At 33.4% G+C, this 17,190-nt stretch overlaps 1 protein-coding gene across 5 annotated transcripts in view; it reads left to right on the plus strand.

The window, feature by feature from the left end:
* LOC123537020 (TNF receptor-associated factor 6-like) overlaps positions 1 to 16,338 on the plus strand; it is a 56,834-nt gene extending 40,496 nt beyond the window's left edge. For all 5 annotated transcript variants that reach the window (XM_053529333.1, XM_053529332.1, XM_045320557.2 and 2 more), the window contains exons 6-8: positions 5,595 to 5,666; positions 8,700 to 8,777; positions 10,250 to 16,338. In XM_053529333.1, the coding sequence (XP_053385308.1) occupies positions 5,595 to 5,666; positions 8,700 to 8,777; positions 10,250 to 11,482 (1,383 nt within the window). In that variant the 3' untranslated portion in view covers positions 11,483 to 16,338. The remainder of the gene's footprint in view (positions 1 to 5,594; positions 5,667 to 8,699; positions 8,778 to 10,249) is intronic.
* The last annotated feature ends 852 nt before the right edge of the window (positions 16,339 to 17,190 follow it).

Here is a 17,190-nt window from a genome sequence, read left to right on the forward strand (position 1 = left end):
CATTGTAGAAAATGTTTTGATCCAAACGTGTAGAACTACCTTAAGTCCCAGTAACCAGCTGTCAACTACATATCAGCCAGTCGTTGAACTTGAAAAAAAAATTCAAGATTAAACAGTTAAGAATCAGTCTAATTTAGATAAAGAATCAGGAAGTGAATATAACATTAACATATATCAGATTTTTTTGGCAAACTTTCAACATCATACAGTTAATTGAAGTTGTAATACGTAGTTCAAAGCCTTAATTGATATATTTGGAATACTAATTGAGTGCATATTCGTCAATAGTCACATTGTTATTGTTGAATTTTAATTGCTTCCTTAGTTTTTGTATTTATAATTATTTTTCAATATCTTCATCTGAAAACTTCCTACTGTTTTTGCTATTAATCTGTGATTGGCGTATGTATTTAATGTGTGTGTGTGTGTGTGTGTGTGTGTGTGTGTGTGTGTGTTGTGGGTTTAACGTCTCTTTCATGAGTTTACTTCCTGCTTGTTAGTTCGGAAAGAAAAAAAATAGGCAGTGATGTAGGCATAGAGGGGTTATTTGCCGGCCATGAGTGTGAATCCCAAGTAAGAGTGGAATTTTAATGGCGGCTGCCATAATGCATTAGTGAGTGCTTGTAAAACAGACGTTATTGTTTACATAAGTTTTAAAAGCTTTTAACTTCAGCGTAATGTTAATATGTATCATTTTGTCTACCGGTAAACATATTTATCTGACTATTAGAAATTATTTGCATGTTTTTACAGCGCTAAAAGTTTTAACAAAGAAGACCACACCTGTGGTCTAACCCAATGTTCCTTTTGAAACATACCTGTAACGTATTTCTAATTCAGCTCAAGTTTGTATTAAAAAAGGGGTGGGTGCAGTGGGAGTGAATCTTGTCATCTGAGAAGTGTGTTGAAATTTATATCGTTTTTACCACGATATATTTTTTTGTCTGTTGGTCTATTTTTATGTCTAGTAATTTATAGGTGTTGAATTTGAGTTTGGCAAAAATAAAACAGACAAACGTAACAGGCACTCAAGTTGTATTTTGCAAAATTGGGGCATTTATTTAGGGGCCCAATTTCAATTTAGTTTTTTCAATTTTTTAGTTCTGTAACAATATACATTTTTTTTTGTAATTTTATATTAAAATCTAAATGATTTTTTTTTTACTTAAATAAACTGAATTTCACCTACGACACTGCTAAAAAAATATTTTGTTTATAAGGGGAAGGTATGTTTATAGGGTAGCATTCAGGACTGATAAAGAGGCCCAAAGATTGCACAAACAAGAATGAAAATGTTAAAAGGAACTTTTTGCAAGGGTGTGGTAGACAGTGACATGTTTAGAAATATTGTTGTTTATTTTCCTGCCTACCAAAGGTTAAAACTTGTCATAAATTAATCAACCAGTTGTTATTTTATCTGACAGCACCTTATAAAAGAGATGACAATGAAATTTTTGTTAAACCTATAAAATTGAGAGCACTGATGCACAGTTAATTGAAATGTGTAAGGACATGATTGCTCTTGTCTTAATTTAATTAATAAGTGACATGAGAGGAATTCAGTGCCATTTAGTTACAATTACAAGAAAAAAACAACCTTACCATTAGATAAAACAAAATAAAGCGGCAAAGTATTGCCAGTAAAAATAAAGATAATCACCTGTCTGAACTGCTTTAAATGCATCCAGGGAATGTTACCTTTCTGAACTTGTTTGTGCACAGGCATATGAAGATGTCCCATTTCATTCATTCATATATTTTGTAAAATAACTAGTTGCCCCATTGTTAAAGGATGAGTGTAGGTAAAAATTCTTTAATAGCATATGGCAGACAGTTTTTTTCAGTAAGAACTATAATATTCAATTGTAGGTTGAAATATGGCCAGAAAGTTTGCTTCTGTATCTCTGTTTGTGAACTTAATCATCTAGATTTTGGTATAAAATGAGCCGGGCCATGAGAAAACCAACCTAGCGGGTTTGCGACCAGCATGGATCCAGACCAGCCTGCGCATCTGCGCAGTCTGGTCAGGATCCATGCTGTTCGCTTTTAAAGCCTACTGCAATTAGAGAAACCGTTAGCGAACAGCATGGATCCTGACCAGACTGCGCGGATGCGCAGGCTGGTCTGGATCCATGCTGGTCGCAAACCCACTATGTTGGTTTTCTCTTGGCATGGCTCAAACGTAAGAAATGAGGAGAAGATGTAACATAATGAGGGGTACTGGAGTACATTTGCAAAATCACATAGGATAAACATTTTCTTTTATTTCAACAGTGAACAATACACATTTGACCTACATACTTTGTTCCTTGTTAATAATACGTCTGCTTTGTTTGACTGTAGTCTAGCAATTGTACAACCAGGAAGTGTTTGGATGTATGTGCAGGTGTTGTGACATGTAATTACAAGTATCTAAACCTGTCACCAGGATTTCAATAGAACATTTTATAAGGTTTTGTTTGATGTAAGTTTCCAATACTTCCTGCATTCATTTCAAAAGTTATGAGTATTGTATATTGCCATTAGTTCAGGCTATGTTTGGCATGCTGGAATAAGCTTTAATTATTCCCATCCATGAAAGTGATAGGGGGGTTTAAATGCAGTCTTTTTAATCTCTCTGTCCATGTCACACTTTTTGACTAGGTGATTACTTATGAACATTCAAAAGAATGTAATGAAGATTCAATTTTGAATTATCTCCCATTTTTGGCCGGGCTGACTTGCATAAGCGAAGACATAGTTGTCCAAATGTCTGTTTGGTGTATGTGTGCATTTGTCCGTGTGCGCGTCAGTCCGGATTTGTTTGTCCAGATCATAACTATGACATGCATGGAGCAATCTTGTTTATATTTGGCTTGAATATTAACCTCAGTGAGACGGAGTGTTAAGCGCAAATTCCAGGTTCCTATCACAAAGGTCAAGGTCACAGTTGGAGGTCAAAAGTCATGTTAGATCTTGTCTGGCCCATAACTTTGACATGCATTGAGGAATCTTGTTTATATTTGGCATGAATGTTTAACTCAATGAGACAGAGTGTCATGTGCATGTGAAATACCAGGTATCTAGTTGTACTTTATTCATGACTCCCCCTCTCACCCCCCCCCCCCCCCCCTGCCCCACCAGCCATTCCCACCTGCACTTAACTCTACATTTAACAATATTTTAATGAACTGCCTTTTTTGTACTTGTATTTTTTTTTTACAGTTTTTTCAATTGGACCAATGGCGAGGTTGCTTTCTGAGATATATTCTCAGATTTTGTTTCAGTCTTGAAACAAGAAACATAAAAATGCTGAGTCAGAATGACTTGTATTTGAAATAAGATATGATATACAATATATATATAAGCATCCTTGTAAATGCTAATACTACACTGGATCATATGTAATTATATCAGCAGGGTCTTCACCGAGGAGCTTTGATAATGTTTTAAATTACCTAATGTAATGAAAGTTTATATCTGGAAATGTTTTTGGTGGCATAAATTAAGAATGCTTTTACAAGTGTTTCGAATGGAAGGTAATATTAACCTTTAGCATGCTAGATAAATTGTCGTCTGCTGGAAATGTCGTCTGCTAAAATTGTAAAGTTCATTCAATTTGCTCCAAAAATGGAATAAATATTGTCAGAGTAGCAAACAGCTTGGAACCTGATCAGACGCCGATTTAATCGGCGTCTGATCTGGTTCCAAGCTGTTTGCAAAGGCTGTTAAATTCGCCTGCAGCAGGCTAAGGGTTAAAGGGTTATCACAAGTACATATGTAGATTGTTACAGCCTCATTATATGGACTGTTTACACCAAACAGGAAGTGACTACGTACATAAGTGTAACATGTAAAGTAGTCCAGAATATAATTTCATGTTGTTGATAAGATATGTTGTAGGTATGACTGTTACATTTTTAGTTTATTAAAATAGTTCATGGTTTTGATAATCAGACTTGACCACTGTCATTGTGTGCTTCCATATTTAAGTTTTCTTCATAAAGTAAATTTCTGTATTATGCTTAATCAGTGAACAGCCTTTTATATTGTAGCCTTTTGAGACAGTGTTGTTTTTTTTACAAAATGGAATATTTTTCTCAGATGTAACATAACATCTCAATACTTTTCTTAAAAAAATTTCGGTAAGTACACTTGTTATAGCAACTTGCTATGAATGATTTTTATAAAAACCTCCAAATTATTGAAAAAGTATTGGATGATTTATTTCTATGAAATAAATGAGCCGCATCATGAGAAAACCAACATAGTGGGTTTGCGACCAGCATGGATCCAGACCAGCCTGCACATCCGCGCAGTCTGGTCAGAATCCATGCTGTTCGCTTTCAAAGCCTATAGTAATTGGAGTAACTGTTAGCGAACAGCATGGATCCTGACCAGACTGCGTGGATGTGCAGTCTGGTCTGGATCCATGCTGGTCGCAAACCCACTTTGTTGGTTTTCTCATGGCATGGCTCAAATATTGAAATGAATTAGTATCATATAATATATGAACTCATTCACAGGTTCTGTAGATTTGTTATAGTTCATGATGCTTTTATTTTTGCTAAATTTTGCAAACTGAGTGACTTGTGAATTCAAAGCATTCATTGATATATCTACCTTAAGCTGTGAAGAGCACATGCGTATCAAGATTATAAGACTTATTTTTAAACATAACACAAAATGGAAGTGTTACAAAAAATAACAATCTACAGTAACATGGCAGAGAAAAAAATCTCTCAGAAAGAATAAGAATACTGTCAACTTAGAACCAGGCCACAAGGTTATAAAACTGTTTGAAAACCAGTCTGAAAAACTAATGCAGATTTGTCATAAGTCAATTTGAGCCCGTAATCATCCATTCAGTGTGAAATGTATAATACAAAGAATATGTTCTACTGAAATCACATTCAATATGAAATGTAAGATACAAAGAATAATTATGTTCATACTGAAATCACATTCAATGTGAAAAGTAAGATACAGAGAATATGTTCATACTGAAATCACATTCAATGTGAAATGTAAGATACAGAGAATATGTTCATACTGAAATCACATTCAATGTAAAATGTAAGATACAGAGAATATGTTCATACTGAAATCACATTCAATGTAAAATGTAAGATACAGAGAATATGTTCATACTGAAATCACATTCAATGTGAAAAGTAAGATACAGAGAATATGTTCATACTGAAATCACATTCAATAGGAAATGTAAGATACAAAGAATAATTATGTTCATACTGAAATCACATTCAGTGTGAAATGTAATATACAGAGAATATGTTCATACATAAGAATCACATTCAGTGTGAAATGTAAGATACAAAGAATATGTTCATACTGAAATTAACATTCAATGTGAAATGTAAGATACAAAGAATATGTTCATACCAGAATCACATTCAGGGTGCAGAATATATTTACATTTTGTATACTAAAAAAGATAAAAAGTAAAGTTCAATTTCTGCGGAAGGGAAATTAAATGAAAAACACATTCAGGTTGAAAATATGGTTCATGGAATATTTTCATACTAAAAGCACATATATTGTTAAAAGTATGATGATATAGAATATGATCATACAAAAATTGCTTGTCTTTTCAGGAACATATGTTGGACTGTCCTCAGGCCATAATTGACTGTTCTTCATGTGAACTTCAGCTGAAAAGGCATCTGGTAAGAGATTACAACAGTTCTTACAGTCACACTTTGAATGATGTCTTAAGGTCATGCACCCATATTAAAGAGTTACCATCTTACTTTGTCATTTCAATAATGCTTTAAGGTAGTGCACCCATAAGAATTACAGTCCCACTTTGTCAGTTCAGTGATGTCTTAAGGTATTGCATCCATTAAGTGTTACAGTCCCACTTTGTCAGTTCAGTGATGTCTTAAGGTAGTGCATCCATTAAGTGTTACAGTCCCACTTTGTCAGTTCAGTGACGTCTTAAGGTATTGCATCCATTAATTGTTACAGTCCTGCTTTATCATTTCTACTGTGTTGTTTCAATGATATCTTAAGGTGATGCAGCCACTGAGGCATTGATAAGGAAATATAAGATAGTCATGAAATACAAGCTTTCATTTGATTAAGAAGTGAATTCTATTGTAGTTCCTGTAGACAGATATAAACCACATTGGGACTTCTTGCATATCCATGAATTTCACTAGTGATTCATGGGTGATTTGCAAAAAAAGTTCAAAATTAGTATGCTTTTAACTCATCTAAATGCACAAAAATAGCATTCAGTACTTATATTTACATTTTTACAGTAGTTTGCTGCAAAATAATTGGTTTGTTTTCCATGAGTATCAGAAAATCCAATTAAATGTCAGAATATATTGATCGTTTTAGTCTCTAAATATTAAAAGACCTGGCGATAGTAAATTGTAATTCATCTTACAATAAAAGTACAGTTACTGATTTTTATTTAAAATATCTTAAAGTCCAGAAAAAATCATATAGTTGTGTCAATGCAGTTTTAATCTTTATCATAAAACGTGAGTTTATGCTGTAATTTAATGTTGGTTTTTTTTATCAGTTTTGGTGTCCAATTTTGAAAGATGTTTTCAAAACACGCCATTAAGTTAATCTTTCTTTTTCTAAGTAATGTCAGATCGTGCTTGCAGTTTCGTGGAAGGGACCATCCTTGATATTATTGCACCCGCAATGTTGTTTATGAAAATAATTATTTTTTCTTCCTTTACGAATCATACAGTCATTGTAAATATTGAATTAATAATTTGAGCCGCGCCATGAGAAAACCAACCAAAAGCCTGCGTATCCGGGTAGTCTGGTCAGGATCCATGCTGTTCTCTAACTGTGAGTTTCTCTAATTGCAGTAGGCTTTGAAAGCGAACAGCATGGATCCTGACCAGACTGCGCGGATGCGCAGGCTGGTCTTGTTCCATGCTGGTCGCAATTGCACTATGTTGGTTTTCTCATGGTGCGGCTCAGTTATGTTCACCAGTACCAGTATCTTATTTTATAAGAAAGAGCGCAATGACACTGACCGAGATATTAAATTTTACTTCCTTTTTTGATGCTGCCCTAATTACAGTTTAAAGAAATATGAAAATATCTGTTTCAAATACATATTTATTTTCCTAGAGGAAGTCAAGTTTTATGATTTTCTGTTTCATAGAAAATACAGGTATATTTTCATGGAAAAATGCAAGCATTTAATAACATGTATACTTAAGTTGGATTCAGTGAATAAAATTGGTTACTTTTTAAGTTTTTTAAAGGCTGATTAAATATATAAGGCAAGTGTTTGACTGGGTAAAGCTATTCTAAATGTTGTTTAATTAAAGGTGATCATTTTACAGATAAAGTAAAATTTTCAATATAGATTGAACTTTTTGATATTAATTAAAGGTATTCATTTACAGATAAAGTAAACTTTTCAATATAGATTGAACTTTTTGATATAAATTTAAGGTATTCATTTACAGATAAAGTAAACTTTTCAATATAGATTGAACTTTTTAATATAAATTAAAGGTATTCATTTACAGATAAAGTAATCTTTTCAATATAGATTGAACTTTTTAATATAAATTAAAGGTATTCATTTACAGATAAAGTAAACTTTTCAATATATTTACAGATAGACTGAACTTTTTGATATAAATCAAAGGTATTCATTTGTAGATAAAGTGAACTTTTCAATGTAAATTAACAGGTAGAATAAACTCTTTTTGATATAAATTGGAAGTATTCATTTACAGTTAAAGTGAACTTACCAATGTAAATTAAAGGTATTCATTTATAGGCCAAGTGAACTTTTCAATGTAAATTTACAGGTAGAGTAAACTTTTTAATATAAATTGAAAGTATTCATTTACAGATAGAATAAACTTTTCAATATAAATTAAAGGTAGTCATGTGCAGATAGAGTAAACAGTTAGACATTCATTTACAGATAGAGTCAACCCTTTCAATCTGTTCTTATACATACAGCTTTCATCATCTTGTTTGAGAAAGCACAAAACCTAATATGAAAAACACTATCTGTGTAATGGAAAAGTAATTACATAACTACATTTACAGTCATGTTTACTTGTTATGATTACGGTTTGATGTAATCGTAATTTCTGAAAATAACTGTTTACTTCCAAGAACTTGGCAGAACATCTAAATATACTTGATAACATCTGATTCTGATTGTGATTACAAGGACAGTTAATGAAAACAAAGGACAAAGAAAACAAAGGATAATTAATGAAAACAAAGGACAAAGAAAACAACGGACAATTAATGAAAACAAAGGAAAATTAAAGAAAACTAAGTCATTAGAGACTGGTTCTGTTACTTATTTTCACAAAAATCTGTTTACAAGCCTCAATGTTTCAATAGACAAAATTGTCAAATAGAATGGCGCTAACTGAAAAAAACAAAAGACTTATTTTGTTGTCGCACATTATTAAATGTTGCTGTAATTATTATTAAGTGTCACATTTTTATGAACTTTGAAGAAACTAGCACCAAGACTTTATAATATCCTTAAATCGTTTTCAACAACTACTTAAAATGAAATACTTTTCCTGAATAATCAATTTTTTGGTGGTTCAGTTACATTTTGAAAAATATTTCATGAAAATGACCATTCTAAGAGAATAGTTATTTATGTAAAAACAAATATTTTGTACTTTTATTCATTTATGTTTGAAGTTTCTGTATATAAAATAAAAATTTGTATTTTTCAGCTGTCACAGCATCTCAATACAGAATGTAAAAAGGCATCAACTAAGTGCCAGTACCATATGCTTGGCTGCCCCTATCAGGTAACTTGATTATTTATTATGTCTCCTCATATATGGGGAGATAAACTGATTTTTGTCTTACTATCTATATCAGACTTCTCATTTGTCTGTCACATTTTTTCTGGACGATTCTTTTAAAAATACTGGTTAGATTTCAACCAGACTTCATAGAAAGGTTAAGTATTAAGGTCAGTTGTGTATATCTTCAACATTTTTCCATTAGAATGTTTTTTTATCAGAGTTGTGGCCCATTAAATGTCACAGATGAAGGTTGTCGGCACTAACTTCCCTATAGTTTCTGGGAGAATTTGAATGAATCTTAATACAATTGATTTATACCAAGTGTTATTCTGCATATTATATGATTTTTTTGTTTGTTTTGAGGCAATATGGACCTGTAAATTTTTATATAAAAAAGTTTTCAGGAGTACTTTTCTGAATACCACTTCATTGAAACACTACCTGTTCCATAATTTCAATCAAAACTTTGTTAACGAAACTTTATAGGATTTTTAAAAAACAAGGCTTGGTTTGCACAATTTGGCTTTTTCTGAATGAAACATTTTTGGTAACATTTGCTTTGAAGGTCATTTCCAATATTTTCAAATAAAGTTTTTCCTAACTACTTCACTTGTCCAGTTGATAGGATTTGATCAGTACAATGTACCTAGCCCAGTAACACATATTTTATGGCATACTTCATGGCATGAGTTATGAGCCTTTGAAATATCAGATACTGTTTAACCATTAATACTCATTGGGGACAAATTTTCATGGATTTTCTTGTTTTCACAGTCCACAAAATTAAACCCTGACAAATAAACGCGTTTTCCATTCATTCAGTCTTAACCTTTAGCATGACTTTGCCTTTGCGACCAGTGCTTGCTTATCATTGTCTGCACTGTTCGCTATTCAGTCAGTAAATTTTCAGTGAACACCCCTTCGAATAATAAATGATATTGCCCAAGTTGAATGACGGACCAGTCCATTTTATAAATTTTGCAGGGTAGGAGGTAAAAATTTGAAATCCACAAATTCATTTCCCCACAAAGCAGTTGATTTTGCAAAAAAAATTTAACACAAAATTTTATGCCCACAAAATTAAATGATTTTACAAAAAAGGAAATCTTGTCCTGATTACTTACATGAAATTGCTGAAAAGATTTCAGCTATTATTTGTAAAGGTACAGCTTTAGCCTACTATATAAGTGAAACATTTCCTGTTTCAAGAAATATTTTAAGATATTAGCCAGCATCAATTTCCATATTTACCAAGACAGGTCATTTTGATCAATAAAGTAATCAAACTTAACTTATAGGCTCTTCATTTTTTCGGTTGCACTTTGTAAAGTTTTTGATGTGGGAAAGTATCTACTTATGTAGTATTTAGACCAGTAAGGTGAATTGCCATGCTTTTTTTTCCAGTTTTATTCTTCTGTGGCCACATCACAAAGTTAATCTTGTTTTTTAAGTGATTATTTTATGTATTTTAGGGAGAAAGAGTGACATTAGAGGATCACGAGAATTCCAGCCTTGCCTATCACATGTCTCTGATCAATCTGAGCATCATACGGCTGTTCACCTTGTTGCGTATCAACCCTCAAAACCTCCAGTCTGCCCACAGACCCTCGTCACTAGGTTACCAACCTACCGAGGGAGCTGGAGGCTCGGGGGCTTCGAGTTTTCCATCGTATTTCGTAAATCCTAAAGAAAGCATGAACCTGTTGCATCATCTGTTTCAACAGCTTCAGTTGAACCCAAGTGATTTAAATAATGTTACAGTTAGTGAAGTAAATGTATGTCAGAGTCTACCTACATCAGGAAGTAATGTGGAAAGTATGCAAGCAAGTGGTATGAATATCTTGTATGCCAGTCCAGGAAGTGTTTCCATAGCAACCGCACAAAACCTTGGCATACCTATTAGTCAAGCTCAGGCAAGTGGGCAAAACACGGAAGATGAACAAAATGATAGCGAGCGAACTAGCTCCAATCAGACAAGGTATCAAACGTTAAGTTATACATCGGAACCGTCAAACAGGCAAGACAACAAGGAAGTTCCGCAGATGTCATTGAATGAAAATCAGCTTTTCACGATTAAATGTCAAAATGACATTCAGGATGAAAGTTTAGCGAGACATGATCAACAGTTGTTAGATTTATCGCATCAGAAAGACTATCATGACAAAGTGATCCGAGAATTGAAAGGGAAGGTGAAGAGTTTGGAGAGTACGATCCAGGATATGGAAGGTAGATGCGGGAATGGTATTTACGTTTGGAAAATTAAGAATTATTTAAAATTGAGACGTGATGCTGAACGAGGAGAGATTACAGCAATACATAGTGCATCATTTTATTCGGGTTATTACGGATATAAACTGTGTATTAGGGTTAATCCAAATGGTGTAGATAGTGCAAAAGGTACGCATCTCTCATTATTTATTCATTTTATGCAGGGAGAGAATGACGATTTATTGGAGTGGCCATTTAGCGGAAGGATAGTTCTTACAATAATTGATCAAAATCCTATTTGCGAAATGCGCAATCATATCTCAGAAACCCTCATGTCGAAACCAAATTTGGCTGCATTCCAGCGGCCAGTGAGTATGAGAAATCATAAAGGATTTGGGTACATGGAGTTTTTACCGCTTAGTGTAATAGATGGATCAACGTACATAAAAAATGATACTCTTATAATTAAAGCAAATGTAATTCCATCAAGCCCATAGCATGTTTTGTAAACTGGATAAACTTTAAGAAGAAACATGCTTATGTGACAGTTAATTTATTCGTTGCCTAACTGGAAATTTTAGTGCTGTTGAACTTAGATAAATGCATGTGTGTTTCCAATTTTTTTTTTTAATGCAATTTTAGAAATAAAATAAGTCAGTGGAAGTAATGAGTTTAGCTTTCCAATTTTGAATTCATTTTAAAAAAGTATTACCATTGATAATTCTAATAATGAAAATTTTTTTCTTAATTTTTTTTTCTTCGAATTTCACAAATTAAATTTACATCTCTACACTTTGTATTTTAGAAAGGCTCTCTTACACAGCTTTATATACTTACCTTCCATATATTTGATCTCTACCTTTCTATTCAGTCATTTTATATGAAATTTAGTAATGGTACATGTATTTGTCTTAAGGCGGAGGTTCTGTGATCAAATACGTATCGGACCCTCTATCCCTATTATTAGCAAAATCACTGAAAATTAAATCTTAACCCACTGAATTAGGTTGTGAGTTAACCCTTATCATGCAGGACACAATTGATTCTGCCTTTGTGGCCATTGTAGATAATGATCATCCTGTACATTGTGCAGTCTGATCAAGATCTACACTGTTCGCCATTCAGTCAGTACCTTTTTGGTAAGCACCCCTTTCAAAAGTTAATGGAACTGTCCATATTGAAAGATGGACATGTTCATTATAGAAATTTAGGGTTAAACATTTTCTGTTGCACTTGATTTCCTGTTGCTGAAACAGGTTTGATGAGTCCATCCATTTAATAAATTTTTACCAGCATTTTGGACATGGTAGAATGTAGAACTATTGGCTACTTAAAAATCTGTATTTTTTAGTTACCGTACATACCTAGAGGTTATGGAGCTTAGTCTCACATCTTAGAGACTGCAGGGTTTAAGCCCAAGTGTTTTCATGACAGACCCTCTTCTTGTATACGGTAAAGAGTTTCGTTACAAGTGGACATAATCATTTTATCATAGATTAAAAGTGCTGAATTTTATAGGGTTTAAAATACTACATATAATATAAATAAAATATATAATAATAATAAAAAAACAACATATTATTTAATGACTTGTGTTTGAATTGCTCAGAAGAGGAAACATTGAGAGATACATTGAACAAAAAAAACAAAAAACATGGCGTGGATATTGTCATATCATGACATGTAGTTGGCCATGTTTACATCCACCATATGTAACTTCTTGCATAGAGGATATAATTTGAGTGTCTTTTCATATTGAATTATTAAATAAATTAATGTTGTACTCTGCCGGGCATTTTGTCATATGTATTCAACAAGTTTAATGAATCCAGTGAGGAAAAACACACATGTAATATTCTTTTTATCACATTTTAGTTTTTAAAATTTCCTGCTGAAACACTGGTTTGTTCTTTCTGAACCTATTACAGGCAAAGTCAACTGGCGTCTCCTACACTTGAAACGTCAGTGTTGAAATGTTATAGCAATAGTGTGATATCGAAATTACGTAATGACTTTATTTCACTCCTACAAGTTCAAACATATGATAGTTTATTTTACCACACTGGACAATTCATGCCACTAATGAGGCTACTATTCAAGGATTTTAAAGTTTCAAGTGCTTTTGGATGATAAGAATGTTTACATTAGCCTGTGATTTACAGTATGTATTAAATGAATTAATGCTTTAATTCTTGTGTTAACACTAGCAGCATTAGCTCAGGAATATTAGCCTGTCATCATACGGTGATCAAGCTGTTGGGTGGCGAACCCACTTGTTCTTTATGTAACAGGAAAAATTGCTCAATTCAGGTGACGTTTTTACTTATAATTTCGTTATTACTTGACAGATTCTAATAAAAAAAGGCATCAAAAACAGGAAATGGGTGCTTTCCTCGCAACAAAGTCTCTGCCAGAAATTTTTGATACTTCTCTCAACACTTTGCCCAAATGTTTTTTTTTCCCAAACAAAATGTATAAGTAACCTACAAATTGGTCTTTGGGTTGAAGACAGTAATGATCAAATGTGGCAGATGTTTTATTCTTAGGAATGCACTTGTTTTTCTGTCATTGACACTTTTTATTTTATTAAAATCCTTAAAGTAACAAGGAAATTACAAAGTTTAAGATAAATGTTACATGAATCTGGTGATTTTTCCTGAGAGTACAATATAGAAAAGTCATTTGAGTTGGTCTCCCGGAAGTTTTAGACTGTGCACATTATCTTGATTTTCTTATTATTGGTTTCAAGATTTAACACTGATTTTGGAGACCAGTCTAAAATTGCAAACTTTTTATTGGTCAGTTTCAAAATTAAGCTTAAAACCGGTCTCCAAACTCAAAGTTTTAAAGTTGGCCCAGTTTACCTATATTATCTGTGATAACACAGTTTTACCAGTGAGTCTGACATTGTATAAGGTACTGAAACAATAGTTAAGTGTCTGTCAGCCAGTCTTTCATCATTGTATTCAGTTTCTACCTAAATTTATGTATAGAATCTAGTTGCCATTCATTACCCACATGTGCTACTCTTCCACATGAAGGCTAGTAAGTTAATTTTGGGGATTATAGACCCAGACCAAAATACAGGCAAAGCTTCAATTCCAGAAATATGTCTAGTAACTGTTGTTTATCAGGCCAGGTTTAAAGCAGCTACCATACACAGAACTTTTTTCTGAAGGAATGCTAGTTATTCAAATTGGAAGAGTACGGGCTCAAACACACAACCCCTGGTTTGATAATCCAGTATTTAACCACATAACAATACTAAGTCTTGCAGTCATTCAGTTTAAATGATCTTGAAAATTTTATATTCAAGTTAACAGTCTGCTTCTCCAAGTACTGAAGTACTGAATCTCAATAACAAATATTTGTAAATTTATGAATAAATTATGCAAATTTAGCGTCTTGTCCCATTGGCCTTTTCTGTTTCAAGTGTTAAGTTAACCATCCAATTAGCTCAGTATATATATCACACAACTTCCTGTTACAAGCATGAGGAAGTCCTTATGTTTGAATCCTGGTTGAACCATACACTATCTGGCTGTACTGTCTGCACTGGCTGGCTGAAGATAATACATTCTAAAAATAGTTGTCTTCCATTTCTGTTTTATGTAGGCAAACATAAACGTATCTTTAAAGCTCAATAATGCTTTTAATTTTGTGTAAAAAAAGATGGAGCAGCTGTCCAAATACAGAATATGCATAATTGCATGGTTTAAAAGGTATTACTTTAAAAACTGCTCATGAACTGGCACAGTTAGTGTCATAAAGGGAAGTAATTGGAAAGAATAGATTCAGTAATACTTCCTACTATGTTAATTACTAGACGAATCTTTGACAAATATTTGAGAAAATAATTTTTGAAAATATTATTTAAGAATTCTTTATGCCCCCGAAGAGAGGCATATTAGTTTTCAACTGTCCGTCTGTTCGTTAGTTCCTTCGTCACAACGTTAACTTTTTGCATGAAGGCACTTTACTCGCAAACCACTGCACCCAGGCCCTTCAAACTTTACATGCTGATAGTACTTATTGAGTACACCACTCCTACTGACTTTGGGGTCACCAGGTCAAAGGTCAAGGTGCTGCGGGGGCATTTGTCACCATTAGTTACAGCTCTTGTTTTGTTCATAAAAATGTTGCAGCCACATCATAAACAAAGGCATTATGACCCTTTAAAAATCTTAAGGGCCCACTGGAATAGGATATGAATGAAATAGTAAGACATTTATGTTTGTCTAAAGACATTTTTTAGTAATCCTTGGAATGAAAGTTTTTTTTTCTCACCTACGAGATAAGAGTATTTCTAATAACTGGCTGTCTCACACTGGTAATAGACTACCATAAGTCCTTGTAGTTTGATATATTTTACGTTTTATTCATGCTAATGTTTGACATATCTACTTTACCAAGTGTCAAAAAGATATCGTCTTTCGAAATATGGACTGTTTACCTACAAACTTGATAACGTCTTCTTTGTACAACCCGTCAATGATACCACTTATGTTTGCCATTTTTAGTTATTGATTATATAAAATGATCATGTCAGCAAAATAAATTTACCATGCAAGTTGTGATAGTTAGCCCTTATCATGCTGGACACGATTGATTTTGCCTTTGCAACCAGTGTAGATTATGATCAGCCTGCACATCCATGCAGTCTGAGATCATGATCTGCACTTTCCGCTATTCAGCCGTATCTTTTTGGTAAGCACCCCTTTTAACAGTTAATGGCACTGTCCAAATTGAAAGATGGACAAGTTCATTATAGAAATTTAGGGATGATGAGGAAATCTCAGCCTTAAGTAGTACTTTCTTATGCACAGCTAGTCCACATGGTGGATCCACTTCATCTCCTGGTATTACAATGTATGTAGTTTAACTGAGCATAAATGTGTTGTGCTATACATGGTAGTGAAAGTCAAGAAAATTGTATTTGTCAAACTAAGTTTTATGAAATTTATAGAAGTACATGTCGAGGGATGAGAGCGAAACTGTCCTAGGTGCATCTTTATCTATATTTACTAAGAACACTTTTGCTCTGACCCCTCGGTGTATTGTTTCAAGAAAATAAGACATCATATGCCATTATAGTTTGTTTTTCGTGTATCAGTGCATGATACCATTCTAGTTTTATCCTTGACGCTGTAGCAATATAAAAGTAGTTTATACGGTTAGTATATATGATACATATTTAATTTATATTGTAATTATACATGAGACAATGCCTGTATCTTAGGTACCCTAGTGAATGAAACAAATTCTTCTCTAGTTCATTACATATTAGCTTTTTATCAAGTTTTTATGTTGTATGTATTTACTATTTTGAAAATACATGTGATATCAACTTACACGTACGTCTTATTGTTATTCTTGCTAAATTACACGTGCATGCAGCAGTTAGCATTGGATTCTCCAGCTTTAAATGCACAATGAGGTGAGTCTTGGTCTGTCCATGTGTATGTCATTCTTCCATTAAATTTTGATTCCGCCCCCCTAAGCTCAATAGAGAGAGCGCGGATCTACGGATTGCAGGGTCGTGAGTTTGATCCTTCGGCAGGACATATGTTCTCCATGACAATTTTATAAAATACCTCTGATTTATGTGGGGAAGTTGGCAGTTACTTGTGGAGAACAGGTTTGTTCTGGTACAGAATCCAGGAACACTGCTGAGGTTAACTGCCCGCCGTTACATAACTGAAACACTGTTGGAAAAACGGCGTTAAACCAAAAACAAACAAACAAAGTCCATTAAATCTTGTGTAGGTTTCTTTAGGGTTTTTCCAGACTACTTCACCTCTCCTTAAGAAGAACCTAATGGGTTAGCTCAGTACATAGTCTATTAGAGCTATGAGTCAAAAGGTTGAGTGTTTCATCACTGGGCCCTATCCTGCTTCGCCAATGTTTTCCGTGATTGTTTGACAGAAGACAGTGTGTCTGGATTCATTTGTCCACCTGATTAAGGTAACATGTGTTTAGTATTGACCCCCAACCTTGAATAAGTGAGTCTTCAAGTACCATTTTGTTCATGCCTACTTTACAGTATTATAGATATGCCATCATTTATAAAATCTGATCTGATAAAGCAAACACTTGACTGTGCCTGTGTGTCTGTCACAAACTTTCCAAAAAGAACATGTTTAAAAGTAAATCACAGTTACCTGGTATGTACCGTATATTTCATATTTTTCATTTTGGAATGAAA

This window comes from Mercenaria mercenaria, chromosome 17, assembly GCF_021730395.1.
Source record: "Mercenaria mercenaria strain notata chromosome 17, MADL_Memer_1, whole genome shotgun sequence".
Lineage (NCBI taxonomy): Eukaryota > Metazoa > Mollusca > Bivalvia > Venerida > Veneridae > Mercenaria > Mercenaria mercenaria.